A 10724-nucleotide genomic window follows, 5' to 3' on the forward strand; every position below is an offset into this window, starting at 1 on the left:
GCGCAAACGTTCCCTCATGCTATTTTACAGGTTTAGAAAACAATTGCGCCACTGACCGAAAAAAAAAAACAGTTTAAAGTCAGTGGCGCGTTGTGCATGTTATTCATATGCTATTTTAAGGGCGCATGCTTGGCCTTAATCAATGTAGCGTGTGCACAACGCGCATACACTTTGATTCTCTCATCTACACACAGACGCAGCAGTTATCATTTTTGCAAATCATACATTATTACGATAGATAGATAGATAGATAGATAGATAGATAGATAGATAGATAGATAGATAGATAGATAGATAGATAGTTTATTATAAAAGCATACATCTAGCTTACACATTTACCCAAATTATCATACGCCTGTTTAACCGAAGTTAATTTGGGTGTGTTTCTCCATCCCCAACGTCCCTGACAGGAACGTCGGTCTCCTCGGCTGTGAACCGCTCCTCGCGTGCGCCTGGCAAATCCACCGTTATAATAGGAATCCGCTTTAGAACAAGCGCGCCTGCTCTTAAAGGGAATGTGAGATGTCGCTCTGATTGGTTTATTTCACGTTACGCCCAAACCACACCTATGAATAATGAAGCTACTTCAGACCAACCCCTTTTAGATTTGCGCCAGGCGCAAGAGTCATTTATCCCGCCGGGAAAATAGCAACAGCGCCAAGACCTGCCCACAAAGTTACTTGCGCTTTGCGCTTTGACACTTGCGTTTCAGATCGTTAAAATAGGGCCCTGATACTACAATCAATCAACCTGTTCGTCCCGTCAACACTAAGTGTTAATTGTTTATTAATTCTAAGAAATTTCTATTTCCGGGGGAGGGAAATGTCTTTCTTACTGTACAGTACTACTAAGAGCCTGTAGACAAAATCTAAATTGTAAAATAAACTTTGTTGCAAGCAGAGAATCAGAACCAAATATGTATTGTGCACAAGTTTTATTAACTAAATCACAAATATAACTAAACTAAACACACATACACACAAAAATGGTAAGTGACAGTATGAAACCAGAAGCAGGAAATGGAACTATGGAAAAGATCCATCTAACTATGAAAAGAACCATCAGCTTGTTATTTTCAGAGCACCTCATAAATGTATACTTGCATGGCCTTTGCAGTGAAAGCATTTCAGGAAGTTCCTGAAGAAGGATTTTGATGGTTCCATGAGTCTCAATCGATTTCTTCTGTGTTGAATGAAGAAATGGTGATGAACTTGCATGGTTTGTTTGACTCTGTTCCCATGGATGGAGTGCAGATTGTGGCCTGCCGGCCCTGGGCCAGAGAGGCAATGCAGAGTAACCAGGAGAAGGGAGGAAGTCGGAAGAGTTGATGGTTGCATTGAATGAAGAAATTGTGCCAAACTCCTGATGTTGTCCTTGATTATGTTGTGGTTGAGAGAGTCCTCTCTCTCCTGAATGAGCACATGGCTGGTTGTGGGTCAAGGCCTGCTGCCCTGTGGCCTAGTGAGGCCACGCGGGACAGCAACACGAACGTACCAAGAAGGCCAAGAGAGGTGAGGGCTTGTGTAGAGGCCATTTAAAGCCAGAGAAAGGTCCCACCTCTCAGGGTTGGCTCGACCAATAAGAAAGGTGGAATTTCCAAGAGGGAAATCCCTCTGTTGGGAGAATTTATGACTCTGTCTCAAGTGTGGTTAAACATAGGCCTTGCCATTTGTGTCCATTTATACTCAGATAGATATAACAAACACACACTGCATTCTATAAGAAGGCGATGTACACTAAAGTGTGAGTCATTAAATGAGGATTAATTAGATAGGAGCCACGATATAGGTGGGCTTACATTAACTAGTATAGTTCTCTCATAAAGCATGCATAAAATAAATATAAATGCAAGAGACAGCATACAAGACATACAATTATCACACACAATGTCCTGGGATGTATGTTCACATAACAGATGAAAGAGATTTGTCAGGACTGTGGCTGTTCATGCATGTTTGTTCTCAGACGACTGCAAAATACTCTAGCTAAAAAAGGAAACAGGGAAGATGCACCATTTCTGTCCACAGCATACTAGATAAAGATGAAAAAAGTGAAAGAACAGATGAGAAAAAAAAAAAAGGAACTGTAAAAGATGGTCAACACACCCCCACACACAGATTCTCGATGCCTTTAGTTCCTGATACTCACGTGATGTGGTTATATCCGCTGCCTATTCTACAGACAGGTCACACTGAAGCCTGCAGTTGTGTGCTGTGGTTCTATGAATAAAGAAGCATGATGACATCCAATAAGAACTTTAAAGCACCTTTAAAACAGCTGAGCAGCCTGGACAGCTACATAATCGACAGCTCTCAAAAGAAGAAAAGCACACTTTGGCGACGACGCTCTTTCAACAGTGCCAAAAGTTTGAACACTGAAGAAATCAAAGGCGGGACATTATCACGCAGTCAGGTGGGACAATCAAAATGCAGTGATGGGATCTTGATATCTGTTTGTTTGGCAACATGAATGCAGAGAGTTTATAATTATATAACTTAACTGGTCTAACATAATAAACTAATCCATTTTGTCAAAATATCCTGAATGAATATTATTTATTTATTTATTTATTTATTTATTTATCAGTTATCAGCCGTAATGGATCACCTATTCAGGATCAAATTAGATTTATTTAACATGCATTCCTGCAGTTTTACATAATTTAATCACATTAAATGAATCTGAGAATTATTATTTTGCAGCTGCGCAGAACACACTCAACATCTCTGGTGGATTATACTGATCCTCAGAGGTAAGACTGATTTACTGATTCATTATGAATGTCTGATGTCTCTCATGCAAATATTTGGTTCACATGTCTCCTGTTTTGCACAGAACAGTGATTATATTGGAGAAACAAGACAATGAAGCCTTTGGATTTGAAGTCCAGGTATGTTTTTAGACTCATAAGGAATGAGTATAAAATTAGTATTTTTTGTATTTTTATGGCTCCAAAGTTGTAAATGCTACTTCCTTTGATATTTTTAGTGTGACATAATTTATCAGATACATTTTTTAGAACAGGCATAAATGTTTTTAATGATATTTTCAGTAACAGTCCTTTGGGATGTGTGTCTCTTTGTGCAGACATATGGTCTAAAGGTGAAGAACAGCAGTATGGTGGAGATGTGCACATTTGTGTGCAGTGTGCAGGATGGCAGTGCAGCCGAAACTGCAGGTTTGACTGCTGGTGAGCAGGTTTTCCGTTTCCTCTTGTCAAAGTGTTACTCACTCCACCCATTTGACCTGACCTTGTTTACATGTTATTTTCTCATCAGCCTAAACCACATCTACATTTAACACAGCTAATGCGTTGCTCTTTTCTGTCTTCATGGACTGTTATTTAATGCTTTCTCAAGCATGAAGCTTTTTTTTTTCTTTTTTTTTTTTTGATGGAAAGCATTAAAATCAGCCTGTCAATTTCAATTCAATGGATTACACTTTTTAATGTTACCCGAGGTCCACTTATAATGTTAATAAGATATTTACATAAAAAACTATCAGCATTTAGAAATTTCCTACATTGTTTTTGACCCTCTAATTTAAACAGCCCATTTAAGACTTAAGTGTGAATGGTCATTGTTGTGATTGGGTAAAGTCTTTCCATATGAAATAAATATTACACATATAGAAACGTTTTGTTTTTGATGATTACAGATGATTAACTAATCATGAAAAGGGTTGATAACAGCATTAAATTCACTACTCCCATTGCACAAAAGGCTGCAGCGCTGGGCAATGTTGCAATTTGAGTGCATTACATTTGGAAAACTTAGCAAGCATCTCAATCTATTTAGTCCATTAGGTTTTAGTGTTTAAGTAGCTCCATATCACAAGTGGGAAAATCAAAGAAGCAGATGTTGACCTGTGTCTGCATTTTGTACAAAATAATTAAACCAAAGTAGACTAAAGTAACAGTAGTGCAAATGGATATACTTGGATAACAAGTATTATACCATGGTCTGTCTGAATACTCGATTCTGATTGGCTGCAAGGTCTGCAATAACCGTGTAATGCACAAGTCATTCCAAGTCAGTCTAAACACAGAAAATGCACTGTTTTCATTGAAGCACACACACGCATACGTCACACACACACAGAAACATTCAGGAGCACAGAAACCTGTTATCAACGCTGCCTGTGACTTTTAATAATAAAATAGCTTCGTTACTCAATCACTACATTATATTTCTCAGCAACGAGGGGGTTCCATCGCTATTTTGAAGTAATTAAACTCACAACTTCGTTGTTAATAGAGAGAGAGAGAGAGAGAGAGAGAGAGAGAGAGAGAGAGAGAGAGAGAGAGAGAGAGAGAGAGAGATAACAGACACAGGTACACATTTCTCATCTCTCTCTCTCTCTCTCTCTCTCTCTCTCTCTCTCTCGATGATGATGATGATGATGATTATTTCAAATAAATGCTATAATTCATTCATTCAAATAAATGTAATATTAAGAACTACTTTATCTCTCTGTCTGATTCAAATCGGGCAGAATGCTGGATGGAAGAATAAGTACACTGACGAAAATAACCGTACATTTTACCCTTCCGGTCAAATATTGCGCTGTAAACATCAAAAACAGCTTTAAATGGTCAATACTGACAAATGGTATAAGCCGGATAATTCATGGCTAACTGTGCATTAAACGATTTTAATGCACGTTGCGGAGGCAACCACTTTCATTTAATGCACAGCTAGCCGTAGATTATCCCTTACATATATAACAAATACATCTCAATATTGCAGAAACAAAACCAAACAAACTAAAATAAAATAACAGTGCAGAGTAGACTAGTAAATTAAAAAAGTAAATTTAACTAAAATAATATATAGAGAAGTAACATTAGTTAAAGGTGAAATGAACTAATATTGAATTCTAACCGTGTCACTAGTATCTGCAAAAAAACCTGTAAATTATGACAGGTTTCCCAAATACTCGTTCTGTCTGCCAAACAAACAAACAAACAAACAAAACAAACACCGAAAACAAACAAACGTCACCTACCGAAAGACAGCTATGACAGAAGCTGGTCAGGCTAAAACAACAACACTAAAACACCACTCATTTCACCTCTAAATATGCAATTAAGAAGGTTAAATTAAACATGAAAAATTGCCAGCTCTGTGTAATGAGTTTTAGTCTTATTTTCTTTTAAATCTCTCTCTCTTTGATAGGTGACATCATATTGTCAGTAAATGGAGTCAGTATTGAGGGTTCTACCCACCAGCATATTATTGAGCTGATTAGAGACTCCACTAACATGCTGAAGTAAGTATACGTATTAAACAATATTTTTGTGCTATATGGTCATGAATGATAACCTATCCAGAAATAATGCAGTTGAGAAGTGTTGAGAAGATGTGTGCTACTGAGTGATCAGACTCATGGATGATAAAATGTATGGAAAACAAAAATCCTAGGGAGACCAGGGAACACTGGGAACACAGGGAACCAGCTGTGCTCAAGTTACAACTCAGTCTAGTTGTGACGTAAAGGGACATTAAGTTACAATTTATGCACTATACTATATATTTTTTTATACTAAACATTTTAAGAGAGATAACATTATGTGAATAAAGATTTTTTTAGTGGTTCTGCAGCATGAACCTGATCTAAATAGCATATTGCTCTGTGTGCATGCCAAATAAAATCAATCATAATTATGGTCAAGTCAAGTCAAGTCACATTTATTCATTTAGCGCTTATTACAATACAGATTGTTTCAAAGCAGCTTTACAGGAAAATAATGCAACAAAGGTTGTTTCTACTGTGCAGCAGATCTAGAAGAAAATAACGTCATAGTCCAGCTTTAGTAAGTTCAGTGATGGATCATTTTTGTTGTAGAAAAGTTATCAATTTAGGGCTAAAGTGGAGAGAACAAATATGCGGGTCTTTAGGAAGTTTTATTCGTCCACAGGCATTTTCCCATTCTTTTCTCCTCTTATCGCTAGGAAAGCAGTGAAGACTTACATTGCTTCTCTTGTTGCCCTTCACCTGAAAATTACAACCAAAAGCCACACAATGTGGCATCGTATCAGTATTTCAGGTAGCACCAGTAGCTCACCGAGTACAACCATTTGACGTCATTGACGCAGAATGCACTGTGCACCTAAAATAATGGCACCCCCCATTGTCCTAAATATGTATAAAACGATGGGGATTTTTTTTTTAATTAACCTAAATCTTTCATGGATTTTCTACTACATTTTTCAGTAAGAGACATCATTTACGTTATATTAAGCCATACCAGTCTTAGTACCCGGGGTTCACTTTAAGAACTTACAAACAGCTGGTGGATCCATATCCTGATCCATAAACCTGGTCCAGGGGTTCATGGACTATGTAGCTGCATAAACTTATGTTAAGACAGTGACTTAAGATCTAGTATGACCCACTAGCAGTTAGTCAAGGGATGGTTAGTCTTACTTTTCGGTATCAAATTAGGCCAATGTAAGAACAGTTTTAAAGAAAAAATGTAATGACTAACTTGTAAGACTAGTCTAAGCGGTTTGTGGTTGCACCAGTTGTGTAAGTTAAAACGTAGCCTAGTTTTGACATAAATGGGAATCTAGTTACAACTTACGCACTACTACATATTTTTGCGTAACACCATTAAACTTAGTTGAAGCGTAACTACATATAAATTAAATATTTACCTCCGATCAGAAGTAATGGTTGGAAAAAAATAGCAGAATGACTGAACTGCATCAATAAGCTCTTGTTTTACCCAACAGACTTAAATTCTTTAGCAAATATGATAATGCTGACATTTACACTCGCTTATATTTTAAGAGAAATCCAGACTCAAATCTGAAAGATTAAGGGTCTGGCATCGAGTAATGAAAATCGCCCAACTCGAGGGGTGGCACCAAGCATGCATTTGAAAATCTCACTGCACGCAATTGGATAACACTACGACCAATCACTGTCGTGATTGTGCTGTCACTAGCACTGTCGTCATCTGTTTAGCTCGCCTCTGAGGAGATCATTGAGGGTAAACAACGATTATGCCTTTACGCATTACTTTAAGGAGATGACTTACTACGTTCTGCCTTACGAACAAATGGTGCAACCGAATAAAGTACAAAGTTAGTTACAAACTAGCTAGTAGTTACTAAGCCTTAACGTTCCAATGTAAGAACTTACGAATGACTGGTATAACCCTATCCAGAAAATCACTGAGACTTGACAAGGACTCTTTTAATTGGGGCTAATGTCTAACCACCTAGCAACCACCCAGCAACCACCCAAAACTTTATATGAATAAGGACTTGTTAGCGGAACACCCTAGCAACCAACAATCGAAACAAAATGTGTATTACATAATCATCAACAAAATAAAAAAGATGCTCTGACCATCATGTATTAATTAGAATTTCTCCTCTTCTGTATGCGTGTGTGTGTAAAGGTTGGAGACAGTCAGCGGGAGTGTTGTGAAGAGAATTGAATTAGAGAAAAAGATGCGCTACCTTAAGGTGTGTATTTATGCATGTTAGTGTGTGTGTTTTTGTGTGTTTACAACATGTACACTGAAACCTTACTCAGAAAGATACACTGCATAACTGTGAAATATCAGGCAGCCTGAATTGTATATAATGTAGTGTATTTGTTACCATGAATGCTGAAGCATCTAAATGAATGCTGATCGACATACTGTACATACACATTTACCACAATGACTCATAGACGTTGATCTCGTTTCTGTGTTTTACATGTTTTCCCTCGGCACAGCAAACACTTCGTGAGAAATGGGTGGAACTGCAATCTCTCACACTTCAGGAAAAGCGTCTTACTCGAGGTGAGAAAAAAAAAAAAAAACTAAACTAAACTACTCAGTTTAGTTTAATCTCTAACTGTTCCAAGGGCATATATCTTACTGAGAGAGTTCTGATTTTAAGAATTCCAAATCTATTTGAAGAGTTCAGCTTTAAATGAAGTTTATTGGAAGTTATAAAAAAACATTTTCATTCAAGATCATTTTGTTCCTCTGGACCTCACAGATGCTGCTTCCATCCTTAAGTTTGCACCCCACCAATATTTACATATATCTGAAAAGACAAAATAATCACTGAATTTATAAATATTGCAGAAATAAAGGTTTAAAATTGTATGTCCCCTTTGTTCTTATTATGGTGTCATTTCCTCGATGATAACTGATGTGTGCTTTGTTATAGTTGTGCATAAGTCCCTGCTTCATGAAGTTGTGAAGCTGTTAGAAAAAGCTGTTTTAAAGTTTTTAGGAAACCCTCATTGTGTCCCTTGTCTGATACTCTGTTACTCAACAGGCAAATGTTTTTTCAGATGTTGAATGATTAAGGGCCATTAGGATTAATGTTATCTCTTTCTGTGTTCCAGGTAATCTGAATGAAAGTGCTCAGCATCTGTCTTTTGACTCTATGATGTCTCTTTCATCTCCAATGGGTCACTCTGGGCAGCGTTTTTCCAGTGACAGCAGTTGCCGCAGCATAATGACAGATGATAGTGAGGATGGTGCCTTCATGTCACCAGTATTTGATGATCCGAGTCCATTAAGCCCCACTGAGCCAAATGGCGGCTTCTTCCAGCTGGAGGGAGGGGCGTTGCGACCCCTGGCAAGAACACGCAGCATTAGCCTGACCAGTAGTAACAGTTCACTCTCCCCAAGCTGGGAAAATTCATCTTCATCCATGTTTGGGACCCTGCCAAGGAGAGGCAGAAGAGGTAGCGTCCGCAAGCACCTTCTGAAGTTCATCCCTGGTCTGAATCACTCCGTAGAGGAAGAGGAGGGCAGCTGAAACCTCATTCATACCTCAAATGACTGTTGATCTGATGAATTCTTTGTATGGACCTTGGGCAGGGGAAGGTTCATTCCATTTTGAACTCTTCTGTTCTCAAGATGTTCTAGAATTCATGTCTCATGTTTTTTATGACTTTCCTGCTTTAAGTGTCGATAAAAACAGGAGTCGAGCCTCACATGAGCATTACGGACTGCATGATGGCAATCTCTGTGTCATTTTCTGTCAATTATGACAATGCTTTATCAAGCACTATGACTTCCCAAAGATTCAGCATTGAAATAAACAACTGGCATTAACTAAACCTCAGGAAAGTGTATGATGAAAAGCAACTGCATTGAGCACAATCTTTAGAATTATGCATATTGTTTCCACTGCTCTAATTCAGTGATTTACACTTCATTCCTGCTAGCTTAGGAATGTGTCCTATTTCCCACTTGATCTCTAACCAATCAAGATCTCAAAGTCTGCTGTTGCGTGCAATTGATGTGTGGTTGCTCAGTGGTTAGAGCAAGTAAGTTCTTAATGTTAAGTATGTGCCTTGCTGCGCTCCAAAATGTGTCAGACTGCAATTCTTAACAAAATGCAAGTTACACTTTTAGTATTTCTGCAAGGGCTGCAATAGTGGGTATTGCGCCTTCTTTTAAAGTCAGCTTTCTCATTCAGATTTTGGTGAAGCAAGAAGCTGAAAAGAACATAAACTACTTGAATAATAACACATCTGGTTTACAGGTGACTGTATGCTGAGAGTCATAAAATGCTCTGAACCCATTGAGTGTGGAATCAACGTGTACCAGATGTGGGCCGGATCTGGGCCGACACTATGTTGCTGTCTGGGGTGGGGTGTGTGGCAACTGCAGACATTTAAAGGAATTGTTATCACCAGTAAAAAATAAATAAGCGAATGCTACGTGTGTTCAGGGCGTGTGTGAGAATATGTTTGTGCCTGCTAAATGACAAATAACCATTACAAATCATTATGCCGGTAAGCTTACTGTGATCTTTCCTAGTAGGAAAACTTGTTGGCCCTGGAACAACATTCTAATCAGTGTAGGTTTAGGTTAGGGTTAGGGCTGAGGTTGAAGCTTCAATGACATTCTTATCAATCTCATTTCTCTCTGTATTTATGGTTAGTTAAACTTTAAGGTTAAAATTGTTCGACAGTGTGTTGTTTCAGGAACAACAAAAGATGTTTTGCTTGTCAAAATCTGTCACCCTGTCACCAAACATAGAGCCAGTCATATTACACAGAGATGAACTGAATAATGGACAATTGCTCAATCTCAAACACTTTACTGTATAAAACATCTATGAAAATGTATAGAATATAAAGCTCTTCATTTCTACTCTTTAAAAAGTAATTTAATCCCGATTGTAGATTAGTTGATGAGCAGATGAGAACTTTAAATCATTAAAGCATGAAAAGGACTGTAGTGAGTGTGTGAAATGAAAGTTAAGTGCTGACTTGGAAAGACTGAGATGGTATGAGTGAAAGAGCTCAAAACCACAGAGGTATAGCAAAATTCATAACAGGATGTGGTCTGTTAGAGGTGCTACTTTACCACATTTTTTTTTTTTTTTTTTTTTTGAGTGATCTCTGTAACGGACAGTTTTACTTGAACTAAATATGCATTCAACAGCTCATAAATGTGAAAAAAAGTGCTTGGCGTTCCATTCTTTTCTTCTTCCTTTTGTAAAAATGAGCATAGTGAGTATATTCTCAGAAAAAAAAAAAGGTCTTGCAGTTGCTGCTAGTCACCTGCATACAATACAGGAAGTAGGCTATATGTGCTTGACACAAAAAGACTCTGCTCTAAACATGGAGAAAAAAACTCTTCCCTTTTTTGTTTCATTTTACCATTTTGTATGGATTTGAACAGTATGTTATCTCGATATAGTTTATTTGGCAGTAAACAAGTGCAATTAACACATTTGCATTTTACGGTT

General features: G+C 37.8%; 1 protein-coding gene across 1 annotated transcript; it reads left to right on the forward strand.

Annotated features, from left to right (window-relative positions):
• Window positions 1–929: 929 nt before the first annotated feature.
• Window positions 930–9697, forward strand: cytip (cytohesin 1 interacting protein). Its single transcript, XM_084420905.1, has 8 exons — window positions 930–2412; window positions 2703–2752; window positions 2836–2890; window positions 3088–3190; window positions 5178–5271; window positions 7412–7478; window positions 7735–7801; window positions 8359–9697. The coding sequence occupies exons 1-8, from the start codon at window positions 2236–2238 to the stop codon at window positions 8775–8777; spliced, it is 1032 nt and encodes a 343-aa protein (XP_084277031.1). The 5' UTR covers window positions 930–2235; the 3' UTR covers window positions 8778–9697.
• The last annotated feature ends 1027 nt before the right edge of the window (window positions 9698–10724 follow it).

The sequence above is a fragment of the Rutilus rutilus genome (genome assembly GCF_951802725.1).
Source record: "Rutilus rutilus genome assembly, chromosome: 10".
NCBI lineage: Eukaryota > Metazoa > Chordata > Actinopteri > Cypriniformes > Leuciscidae > Rutilus > Rutilus rutilus.

Coding starts and splice junctions, on each gene's coding strand:
- cytip (XM_084420905.1), top strand. CDS start 2,236: ATGATGACATCCAATAAGAACTTTAAAGCACCTTTAAAACAGCTGAGC. Junction 2,753..2,835: donor GATTATACTGATCCTCAGAG/GTAAGACTGATT, acceptor TGTTTTGCACAG/AACAGTGATTATATTGGAGA. Junction 2,891..3,087: donor CCTTTGGATTTGAAGTCCAG/GTATGTTTTTAG, acceptor CTCTTTGTGCAG/ACATATGGTCTAAAGGTGAA.